Genomic DNA, 12,757 nt, shown 5'->3' with positions numbered 1-12,757 from the left:
ACTTTGATCTCCACATAGAACCCACTCAACAGCCAGGGTAGCTTACAAAGCACATTGGTAAAACACCCCGGGTACGTCTAGACTACATGCCTCTGTTGCCAGAGGCATGTAGATTAGGCTACCAGACATAGGAAAATGAAGCGGCGATTTAAATAATCGCCGCTTCATTTAAATTTACATGGCTGCCACGCTGAGCCGATCAGCTGTTTGTCGGCTCAGCGCGGTAGTCTGGACGCGTGGGTGTTGACATCAAAGGCATTTGTTGACCACCCAGGTATGCCTCCTGGGATGAGGTATACCTGGGTGGTCGACAAATGCTTTTGATGTCGACACCCACGCGTCCAGACTACAGCGCTGAGCCGACAAACAGCTGATCAGCTGTTTGTCGGCTCAGCGCGGCAGCCATGTAAATTTAAATGAAGCGGCGATTATTTAAATCGCTGCTTCATTTTCTTATGTCTGGTAGCCTAATCTACATGCCTCTGGCGACAGAGGCATGTAGTCTAAACGTACCCCTCCTCACAAGAATGCTGCTGCATTTCTGCCCAAGCATCACCTTCCAAGCAGTTTCATGCTGTAGTCCCCATGCAGAGCATCTTAGTTTATCCTTGAGCTCTTAAAGCAGGGCTACTCAACATGCGGACCACATGCGGACTGCATGCGGCCCACAGCCCGTTTGTTTGCAGCTTGCAGTGCAGTTTGGGTTTACGTTGGACTCAACATGCCGCTCGTGGGTGGGATCCTTTGAACATGGCCTTCACTAGGAACACGCTCCACAATGGTGAGGCGTCTCCCAGGCGGGGTGAACATTGAAAGACACAAGCAGATGGGCTGGCTGGAACAGATGGGTACAGGGTTTTGGCGTTTCAAGCCCCCCGGGAGGAGGTACTAGGAGCGCAGGGGTATTGTGGGAAGTGCTTTGTATTCATGCCCATTGGTGTGGAAGAAGCTATTTGCATATATATGCAACCACGCTTAAGTTGCACCCCTCCGCATGTGCTGTGAGTATCATTGTGGCCCCTGGGGCTTCCAAAGTTGAGTAGCCCTGTTTTAGAGGGGCAGGATTGTCCAGTGGTTAGGACGCTAGCCAGGTGCTGGGCAGTTTCTTGGTTTCTTCCCTGCTGTGTCTCACACTCCCTGGTGTGCTGATGTTCATTGGTTCTGGGCAGCTGTTCCAGCTCTATGAAATGGTGGGAATTGCATTGCCCTTCCTCACAGAGGAATTAAGCAGCTATCTTCAAAGGCTGTGAGGTGCTTAGGTGACAAAGAGGTGGATAATGTTGCAAAGCCTGCACGTGAAAGGAGAAATCTGGCGGCCAGGTGGGAAGTGCCTCTCTATGGCGGCTGCAGCTCCAGCACAGTCAGGGGAGGGGTGCATGTTCCCCAGCTGGGGCAGGTCCAGATTCATTTGCTGTCTGTGCTTCTCACCCAGGGTGTGTCTAGACTACATGCCTCCTTCGACGGAGGCATGTAGATTAGCCAGATCGGAAGAGGGAAATGAAGCCGCGATTAAAATAATCGCGGCTTCATTTAAATTTAAATGGCTGCCCCGATCTGCCGATCAGCTGTTTGTCGGCAGATCGGGGGAGTCTGGACGCGATGCCCCGACAAAGAAGCCTTTCTTCATCGACACAGGTAAGCCTGGTTTCACGAGGCTTACCTGTGTCGATGAAGAAAGGCTTCTTTGTCGGGGCATTGCGTCCAGACTCCCCCGATCTGCCGACAAACAGCTGATCGGCAGATCGGGGCAGCCATTTAAATTTAAATGAAGCCGCGATTATTTTAATCGCGGCTTCATTTCCCTCTTCCGATCTGGCTAATCTACATGCCTCCGTCGAAGGAGGCATGTAGTCTAGACACACCCCCAGAGTGCAGAACTCAGCAAACTCTTCCCCTCATTCCTTGATGAAGGGGAACAACCAGCAATGTTCCCATATGAATGGGGGTGGGGAGCTTCATCCTGCTTCACTCTCCCTAGCAGGTGGCTGGGGAGGGTGGGAGGCTTAGTGCTCGGACATTCCTAGACAAGAGGGGGAGGCAGCCCCAGCCATCCCCTTTCACCTGCCTGGTGATTCTGTCTCTCTTCTGTATGGTTTTAAGAGCAGCAATCCCATTCCAGGTACATCCAATTTTTCTGGCACAACCCAAACCCTTGCCTTGCTTTTAGTTTGATTGGAGAAAGATGTATACCCGATTTGGTGGCCCTAGGTCTGACTGGTTAGGAGGGGCTCTTGAACAAACAGACAAGCGAACAAATGCTCTCCAGTATATAGTGCAAGCATTGTCCATTGTGCAGGGGACTTATCCCTAACAGGATCCTCACATGTGGTGCTTGCTTTCTCTTGGCAAGGCCCACCCAAAAGGCTTTGTTCCATCTACAGATCATTCAAGAAAAGCTCGGGACCTTCACCTCAAGCAGCAACTGCTCAAACTGGCCCTGTGGCCTGATCCAGTCCCAAGGCCTTTATCAGGCTGCAGATTTCCCTCAGGCTCTGAAAGCCCTGTTGCCCATTCAAGGGCAGGCACTTTCTCCAAGAGGTGGAGGTGCTGTTTCCCATTGAGGGTGCCAAGGAAGAGGTCTCATAATGCCAAATGAGACTGATCCAGATATCAGGCTACTCTTCTGCCTCCCCCAGGAACACAAACCATCCACAGGCTAGCACCAGCATGCAGAATGGCACAAGCACCTCTGACCCTTGTCTGGTATCAAATAGGGAGCTCAGAAAGCTTATACTGTCAATTCCAATTCCGCCGTCTGTTGAGTCAAGTCTGATATGGGTGATAGCCGTAGCGATTGTATCCACAGCTCTGGCATAAAGGGCAGCTACAGACCTCCTGTGACTTTTGGTCCTAACCTCATCACTGGTCGAAGAACTTCCTAGGGCTGCACTGTCCATCACTCCTCAAACTGAGTATGTTGCTGAGTTCTCGCGTCTCAACTCCACACTCCTGTGACAGTTGCGGAAGAGCGAGTACCAGGATTGATGAATGGCACCTGAGTACTTGGAACCTCCTTGAGCCAGTGAAGTTAGTGCTGTTGCAGTGAGGGATGCTTAAGCCTAAATTTGCAATCTGATTATTACTAATTAATTAATTAAACCTCAGTGGAAGTTGCAGATACTACCAAACCTCATCTATCATAGGTGTTTGTTGATTAATATGCCGCAGAGAAATAAAAACGTTACGCAGTTTAAAGGGGCCAAACCATATATTGTAAATTTCAAAAGGTACAACAAGGAAATAAGTAGACACGCTTAGGGTACGTCTAGACTACATGCGTCTGTCGTCAGAGGCATGTAGATTAGGCTACCTGACACAGTAAAATGAAGCGGTGATTTAAATTTACATTCATTTAAATTTACATGGCTGCCGCGCTGAGCCGACAAACAGCTGATCAGCTGTTTGTCGGCTCAGCGCGATAGTCTGGACGCTTCCCTGCCGACATCAAAGGTATTTGTCGGCCACCCAGGTAAACCTCCTGGGATGAGGTTTACCTGGGTGGTCGACAAATACCTTTGGTGTCGGCAGGGGAGCGTCCAGACTAATCAGCTGTTTGTCGGCTCAGCGCGGCAGCCATGTAAATTTAAATGAAGCGGCGATTATTTAAATCGCCGCTTCATTTTACTGTGTCGGGTAGCCTAATCTACATGCCTCTGGCGACAGAGGCATGTAGTCTAGACGTACCCTTAATGTCCCCAACCCAAGAAGAAATAAGAGGATAGAAAAGTACCCCACAGACACAAGGTATGACACAGACAATAATTACAATTCCAGCCGTCGACGATGGACGGCGATGCACCTGTCTCTCAAGCCTTTGGCTAATTAAAGCCTCTAGCGAGAGACTAGGAGGCAATCCCTTGCAGCGATGTCCTCTGCAGTGCTCTTGACCTCAAGCCTTAGGCTCCTTCCGAGCCCTTGGCGAGGAACAGAGAGGCGATCCCTCGTAGACCCTGGGGACTGGTGTGAAGCAGGCAGGTGGCGAAGTCCTCCTCCGGGGCCTTCCGCTCCTGGACGCAGGATTCACTGCTGGTAAGTTGCCTGGCGCTGTCTTCAGGTGGATTCTGCTCCTCAACTGGAACCGGCGATAGAGGAGCTACTCCTGTACCCAGACTGGATACACAAAATCCCTACCTAAACTAACACGACGCCTCCCGTTGCGATATAATACCCCGGCTGCTTGAGCATAGAACCGACGCACTATACTAACGGACAGACTTGATGACGAACCTCTAACTAACCTAGCTACCTAATGAACACGAACAGGGAATAGGGTGGAACGCTGCAGAAGCGAACAAGCAGAGAGAGAACCAAACAGGAATGCTGACCAGAACTTAAGTAGTCTCTCCCCATGAATATTTATGAGCTGTAGCTTTAAACTCATTGGACCTTGTCTGGATAAACAAGGGCCTCTGATTGGGTGTCTGAACAAACAGCTTCTAACTGTCTGGGGGTGAGTGTGCTGTGTGCAGCAGCACGTGGTAACATGTGCAGCTACTTGCGTGCTGTGTGCAGCAGCACATGGTGACGTGTGCAGCAGAAGGTAGAACCATTATGTAAATATTCATGATGGTTATTGCTTATTCAGTGTCACTGCTTATGCATATTGATGAGAAGGCGGGGATCTCGTTACCGTGCTTCCCTGGTGGTGGATGCTTCCCAGGTGGCTTTCATCCCCTTCTATGTCGCTGCTCTTGGGCATCCCAGTACCAGCATTCACTTTGGCACCAGCATGCTCAGTACCTGCAGTGCCACCTTCATCTGAGGCACCACTTCCTGCTTCACCATGATGCAGAGGCAGCGGGATGGAGGGGAGGTGGCTCTGCAGGAGCCAATACGTGCGGGGAGCTGGCTTGAAAGCCAGCTTCCAATATATACTGGCTCCTCCCTGCCTTTCTATCAGAGGCAGCCGCACGGGGGTGGAGGGCAGCATCGCAGGAACCAGCACGTATGGGGAGCCGGCTTAAAAACAACCTTCCCAGGCACTGGCTTCTGTCGCCTACCCCCTGTCCTTGCTGCCCCAATACACCCCCTCTTGCTGCCTGTGTATGTATGTAGTCATTTGGCTTAAGCCTCAACGTATTGGTTATCGGTTAATCATTTAAAAGAATATATGCTAACAGCCTTAGAAGGAATGGGAGGGGAAGGTTTGTATCAGTGCAGCTTCATATACCCAGAGAAAGGCCTATAGCCACAAGGTGCAAATGGCACCTAACGGGTATTGCTGGGTAAAATTCCCTGGCTTCAGTTGCTCTGGGCATGCATACACATGACATGGCTGCATCATGTCTCGAAGAACTACAGTTACAGTAAGTAATTTTTCCTTCCTGAGATTTTTAAAATTCCATGGCCATCTAGTTTCAGCACAGAATAGGGATTATATTGTATGTTCAATCCATTTTCAAATGTACTTTTAACTATGGAGTTGCTATCAGGCAGATCTAGAATTCATTTTTTTCAAATTCCCCTTGTTTCAGTTTGTCATAAGTTTGTGTTTTAAACTTTTAAAGAGTGCTACTTTCACTTTTTATCTTGACCAGGAAGTATTTATAACTGAAGTTGTCTTCTTTCCTGACTGCAGAATTATGGCTTTTGGGCCACCTAGTAAAATGTTTTTAAAGGAGTCCCAATTATCATTCACAGTTTTATGTATAAATAACCCTCTCCCCCCCAGTTAGTTTTGCTAATCGAAACCATGTTTTCAGCTTGTGAAACTGGCCCTTTTCTAGCATAGAATATATGATGGTATTATTTTCTGTTTGCATATCACAAATCTAATACAGAGGTGCTCTATTTCAACCAGAAATTATAGCTGTTCTTTGTAGGATGTTGAACTTGATGATCTAATGGCCTTCAAATGTATGACTGTACATGAAAAGTAACCTGTCACTTTCCACTCTACTCCGTTATAAGGACTAGAAAGATGACTTTCTGCTATCTTGATCTTTCCAGGAGATGACCTGATGCGCTGTGTAGATCTTTATAATCAAGCCCAGTCTAAATGGTTTGAAGAAATGGTGACCACCACTCTGGTATGTATCAGTATATAGCATATTGTGTTTCTAATACTGCACTTTGTCTATTTTGCTTTGTAATGGAAGGCCTTCAAGATAATCTAGCATGGAAGTCACTCTGGGTACATCTACACAATACCCTTACCTTGAAATAAGCTACACAATTTTGCTACACAAATTGCATAGCTTATGTCAATGTTATTTCAAAATAAGGTGCTATTCCGAAACATCCCTTATCCCTCTTCAATACGGTTTACAGGGATATTGGAATAGCGATATTCCAATCATATTTCCATCATATTTCGATATAACAGGCTTGCTCTTAAGCTGTGGAATAGCTATTTGTATCCCAAAATAGCTCCACTGTGTAGACATAGCCTCTATTATCCTTCCATTATTAGCCACAATACAGAAGAGATAACAGACACTATGTTGCCCATCCAGTAATATCATTTGTGGAAGCAAAACAAAAACATTTTCTTTGCAGTAAAGGGGCAGTAGTTTGAAGCCGCTCAGGTGTTAGAAATGGTGGAAATAGCCCTGGAAAAATGGGGTAGCAGGAAGAGAACAGAGCAGAAAAAGTTGTGTGCTAAAATGTGAATACATTTATACATTAATAAGGTATTTCAATATTTTTTTATCTCTTGGTTTTACAATTTTAGCACACAGGTATCCCCAGCACATACATAGTATGAGATAATCATTTGTAATTCTTCTTCTCTGAAGGCATCATATCACAGAACTCTCACTCTTGGGGCTTCCAGGATTAGTCATGTGGGAAATGTCCTGATATTTATGTATTTAAGGCCTTCTGAAGCACCTATAAGTATGCTCTGGGGCTCTTCTCCAGTCCACCTCACATGCTGCAAACAGCAGTACCTCAGGGGTTTTAAAGATTGCTGCTGGTTCCTTTCAAGAATGGGAAATAGGAGTTCTCCTGACAGGCAATTAAAAAGTTGTTTTTTTTTAAATACAAAAGAATAGGCCATTCTAGATAAGGCCTAGGTAATGGAGAATTGAGTGCCCGGTGACAGAGCCAGCAGTCCACACTCAAAGCCAAATAACTCCCAGGGAAGGGGAGAAAAAGGTAGGTGAGTGAAAATCCTAAGACAATGGTCGTCAATCTTTTGAACCATAATATCACTCTTTCAGTTTAAGTGCAATGTAAGATCTACCTCAAACCCAAATACCCTTGCCCAGCTTTCTTCTCCTCCTTCTCTGAAGCCCTGCCCCTACTTCACCTCTTCTCCGAGGCCTTATCCTGCTCACTCCATCGTGGAGCTGGCTCCTGCATATGGAAAGCAGGCTAAGGGACCGGCTGAAGGTAGATAGGTGGGGTGGGTTCTGGAGTGGCCTAGGGGATACAGTATCAGTATCTGGAACACAGGGTGGTGGACTTGAATCCTCCTGGCCCCCACTCCGCCCACCAAGATAGTGGCCAGGCAGCCAGCCAACACCAGCTGCCCCAGGGGTGAAGCTGGCTCCCACATTAGGAAAGCAGGATAAGGGACGCCCTGAAGATAGGGAGGTGGGATGGGTTCTGGAGTGGCTTAGGGAATAAGGCAGTAGGTAGCTGGTCCTTCTGCCTGTGTCACTGCAGCTACACTGTTCTTTATAGTGCACTAGCTCAATCAAAGCCAGCGTGGGTATTTCCGTCAAAGCTGTAAAGTATACCTTCAGCTTCAGCATAGAGGTGTCCTTAATTACAAAGCAAATCAGCCATGTGATTCTTCTCACGAAGAATTATGTTATGCTTATAAGAAGCACATGGGATCTTTTTCAGGGGAGAAGGCAATGCATTGTGTTTATTGAGAATACAGTAGAGAAGCAGTTAGCATATGCTTTATGAAGACACGTACACGTACACGTGTCCTGCAGATGGTGCATAGTTACCAGTCCATGGTGACTAAATCAGTTTCACTGGCCAGGCAAGGCTGACTGAGTGAGGTGTTGGGGTTCCTCTGAGATTCCTCCGAGGCTTGGTTTGCAGGACTGAACCCAGAGTCCCATGGCAGGAGCATCCCTTCTTATACATGTAAGTTTCCATTTGAGTTTTGGTTTTTGTATTAACAAAAGGAAAAACTGTGTAGCACTTTAAAGACTTATAAGATGATTTAATAGGTGATGAGCTTTCGTGGACCAGACCCACTTCCTCAGATCATATTCTGAAAGAGGATATACCAAAGGAATTCAATGAAAAAAGTGAACACATTATTAAACTGACAAATCGGATTTAGTAGAGAAGATAGGGAGAGGAAGGGAGGGAATAGCTATTTATGAGTCAATGAATGGCTAATCAGGGGTGATAAGTGGGGAAGCTATCTTTGTAATGGGTAAGGTAATTAGCATCTTTGTTAAGGCCCTTTTGTAAAGTGTCAAATTTAAGCATGAATGAAAGTTCTAAAGTTTCCCTCTGTAGTCTGGTGTTAAAGTCTCTTTGAAATAAGATGTATATAGTAAGGTTATGAAGACTATGTCCAGGAATGAAAACCAACTGGTTTTTCCTTGTGAAGATGTCTGATTTGTGGGCATTAAGTCTTTGGTGAAGTGTCTGAGAAGAGTGTCCAATATACATAACAGAAGGACACTGTTGGCACATGATGGCATAAATTATATTTCTGGATGAACAGGAATATGTGTCCTTGATCGTATAACTGACATGGTTAGGTCCAGTGATGGTGTCACCAGAGTAAATACGTGGACAAAGCTGGCAACAGGGCTTGTTGCAAGGGAAAGTTTCCAGGGTTGCAGTGTCATGCTGTAGTCATCTGCCCATAGCAGGTGTGAATCTGTTTTCCAGAGTTATCCTTTGATGGTGATAGTCAGGATTCTCATAGTTATCTCTCACTCTTGGGGGTCTCTTCCTGTCTCCAGGGTTCGTCAGTGCTGCTAATTCAATTCAGCCTCAAGACACAATACATGTTTCCTCGTTATCTTCAAAGTTTCCACTTCTTGATCACCTGGATATCTGTGATGGTTTTCACTCACACACACCCTCCACTCACACCAAACAATTGTATAGTGTTTCAGACAAGATCTGTAGTTACTAGAAGACACAACTTAATCATGAGAGAGACAGAGTGAAATAGAAGCTACAGAACTTATAACAAGTCATTATACATGAAATTATACCTCATACTTAGTCTTATAACCAATACTAACTAAAGTATACATTATTGCTACATTGTTTGGTCCCTATTGTATTCCACTGCAGGTTTACACATGCACCATGTATCCAGAGCCAAAGAATTTGAAAGTAGTAGTGTCCATTGCTCCATACATGCACCCCTGCTCAGCCTTATGGGTGTCTGATGTGCTAAAGGGTAGGTGGGACTGACCATGCTCTCAGTTCCTTCTCACCACTCACAGTTGGAGCTGCTAGTGTCCCCTTATCTCCCTCCGGCACATTTTTTAAAAAAGTTTGAGAATTATGCATAGTTTTTATCTTTGCTTGTAAATTTAGTGCTCTTAGGGTATGTCTAGACTGCATCCCTCTGTCAGCAGAGGGATGTAGATTAGGCAGGTCAACATTGCAAATGAGGCAGGGATTTAAATATCCCGTGCCTAATTTGCATAAAAATGGCCACCATATTTTGCCAACTTAGCACTTTTCCTCCTGCAAGGAGGTTTACAGGATCTGTTGGAAAAGGCTTTCTTTCTCGACAGATCCGCCTCTAGACTGCCACTTTTTGCCGACAAAGTGCTGAGTCGGCAAAACTTGGTGGCCATTTTTATGCAAATTAAGCATGGGATATTTAAACCCCTCTCTCATTTGCAATGTTGATCAGCCTAATTTGCAGCCCTTTGCCGACATAGGGATGCAGTCTAGACATACCCTTAGTGTTCATTTGGGGAATTAAGAGACTTTGGGGATCCATTTTTTCACTAGTACCCTCTCTCTCCACCTAACACCCACACCTGAGTGCTGAATTATTCTGAAGATGCTGGGGTTCAAAATCAGTGCGTTTGTACTTGATCCGCAATAAGAGCCAACAGTCTCTACTGCTTGGGAGAAGCCTACGTTTCATTCGGGTACAGTGTCTACTTCTCCTTTCCAAGCTTTGCCCAAGAGAGCTCTGCTCCCCTCTCCATGAGGCCTCAGTCAGATCCTGGCAGTAAGTCTTCCTCCAGGCCCAAGACAAGTGATTCCCATGAGTGCCAGCCATGGAGAAATGGCTCATTGCAAGTCACTCAAACATGATAAAAAGTTTCACAGGTTGGCAGATACTGTGGTACAAACCGTTGAGCCACACAAGCCTTCGAAGTTGGCACCCCGCAAATCAAGGCAACTGGCAGTTCCAAAGCAACTTTCCATTCTGGCTCTGGTTCCAGTTATGGAGCATGTGCCACTAAAGCTGGGGAGATTGGAAATGGTGCCTGGGCCTCATGAACTTTTTGCTCTGTGAGAAGTGAGGTCATCTCCTCTGACTCTACCATTGGCACCTAAGGAGATCCAGCCTTGACCATGGACTTCCACCAATTGAGTTGTGCTCCTGCACACTCAAGTACAGATTTGTATGGTTCCACTGGTTGTGACAATACCACCATTCGAACCATGCTCCAGGATCTAACCAGAGAATTTGGATGTAGAACAGAGGCTCCCCATCCCCTACCACTGCTGTGACTACTCCAAGGGACTCCCAACTTCATGGCAAAAGTCTCCTTTTCCCTAAAAAAGATCCACGTGGAGCACTCAACCACATTTTTTGGATCCACTCGGTTGGCTGTTCTGGGAGTCCTGGCCTGAATATGCACTTTTCCATTCAGCCAAGGGAGGATTCACGGCTTCAGACATCTTCCAATAGATATACAGAATCCGTTCTGGAAGATGAGCTGGTTGATCTGCCTTTAATGATACTGCTAGAATAAGAGCATTTCCCATCCTCTTCCGCAGATGCAGCTGTCTCCTTGGCTCCTTCCTCACCTCCATACAAATTTTTTCAGTTCCAACACCACCTATGCAGTGTGGCTGAAGACCCTGGAGGAAGAACAGGATGGACAACATCAACTTTTTGACATCCTTTATGCCTTGGTACCAACCAGGGTTGCTCTTCCTATTAACAATGCTATTCTGCAGCTAGCAGCTGGTTCAAACTGTTCAACCTATCATTTCCCAATGGGTCTTTAACCTCATTCTCTGAAAGTTGATCGAATTACCCCTCAAGATGTTTACTTTGTGTTCTCTGTCCCTCAGTCCATGAAATTTACCTTCCTGAAGCTGTTATTTCTGCAAGAACGTTGGGTGAGCTGGGGACCATGACTGTGGATCCTCCTTTCCCCACTTTCCATAAGGACAGTTTTCCTGAGCCTTCATCCCAAATTTCTGCCAAAGGTCATATCCCATTTTCACCTCCCCCCACTCATACAGAGTGCAGGATGATATATCTCCTGCTCATCTGGGAGTTTTGGATGGCATTGGATGTTCCTTCTCTGGAAAGGTCTTTAACAGAAACTTGTCAGCGTTAATGCATGTGCTTGCCTTTCCCCAAACTGCATTTCTCTGTGTGTCTCAGTAAGGGGCCATTGGAAATTCCCTGGAGAAGGCAAACAGGGTTTCTCATTGTGGAAAGCAGGAGTTTGCTCAGCTGCCTGTCATTGTAGGCGATAGTTTTCTTCCCCACAGAACAGAATTGGGGAGTCAGCCAACCAATCAGGCAAGTGTATGATAGTGCTGCTAAGGATGCTTTTATCTTGGTCTAAGGCCTGACAGCTCTTACTGGCCAGACTCTCCCAACAGCAGCAAAAAGCAGGTAGGGAGGTTTGGCTACATCATCAGAATCCAAGAGTCGGTTGCACTGACCCTCAGGGCAGAACATTTTTTAAAAAGGGGTCAGTCCGTATCAACTAAAACCTTGATCATGTCCACACTTCCCGGCTAACTTAGTGACAAGAAGCTGCTGGTGAACACACAGACATTCCCTTGGGGAATGACCTCTGAGCATAGCTCATGTTGCCCAGCCTCCAGAGCAGTGCTGCCAAAGTAATTTCAGGAGCTCACTAGCACAGTGAGCCAGGCTACAGCCTGGAAACAGGGCCTCCTTGTTCCTGTCCTGCCCTTGCACTCAAGAGCAGCAGCTTTCCACAGGCCCTGCAGTTCCTGTCTTTCCCCATCTCATCAAGGAACTTGCACAAGCCTTCTTTCCTGCTGCACTGGCTCCTTGCTGGTTCCATCACCAGCTGCACTGGCCACGGGCCAGTCCTCCTGCTCCTGCACTTACTGAGCACTGAGCCCAGCTGTCTCCAGTGATGTGTACCTTTCACCATTAGCAAAACCTAATTTTGGCATGCATGCAGCAATCTGGGCTCAGCCACTGATCAAAATATGGGCCTGTTTTTCTCACAGGAGTTGGAGAGGCTGGAGGTGGAGCGAGTGGAAATGATTCGGCAGCACCTTTGCCAGTACACACAGCTGCGGCACGAGACAGACATGTTCAACCAAAGCGTAAGTCTTCTCTGCCTTTGCCTCCCTTTGGTCCAAGAGCCAGAGGGAGGTTCTACTGAGCTCCAGCCTGGTCTTGTATGTAGGGTGCTAAATTCCACTGTCTAATGGAGACTGAGATCTAGGTGGTGCCAGTTTGGGAGTCTGCACCTACCATGCATCTCCAGAGACATCCGGAGCCTGGGGATAGGGCATATGGAAGAGCAGAGGGGCTGGTCAGAAGGGGCATGTCAACTCAAATAGTTCATCATGGCAGCCATGTGGTATGGGGGGTGGCAGAAAAAGGCTTGATAGGAGGGCATAAGGC

General features: G+C 46.8%; 1 protein-coding gene across 12 annotated transcripts in view; it reads left to right on the top strand.

The window, feature by feature from the left end:
- Positions 1–12,757, top strand: part of GAS7 (growth arrest specific 7) — a 239,840-nt gene that overhangs the window by 154,706 nt on the left and 72,377 nt on the right. For 11 of the 12 annotated variants that reach the window (XM_075903566.1, XM_075903567.1, XM_075903573.1 and 8 more), the window contains 2 exons: positions 5,950–6,029; positions 12,355–12,453. In XM_075903566.1, coding sequence (XP_075759681.1) covers positions 5,950–6,029; positions 12,355–12,453 — 179 coding nt within the window. The remainder of the gene's footprint in view (positions 1–5,949; positions 6,030–12,354; positions 12,454–12,757) is intronic. The other variant, XM_075903569.1, reaches the window with a different exon arrangement.

This window comes from Pelodiscus sinensis, chromosome 20 (genome assembly GCF_049634645.1).
Source record: "Pelodiscus sinensis isolate JC-2024 chromosome 20, ASM4963464v1, whole genome shotgun sequence".
Taxonomy (NCBI): Eukaryota; Metazoa; Chordata; order Testudines; family Trionychidae; genus Pelodiscus; species Pelodiscus sinensis.
This window is presented reverse-complemented; position numbering and strand designations above follow the sequence as displayed.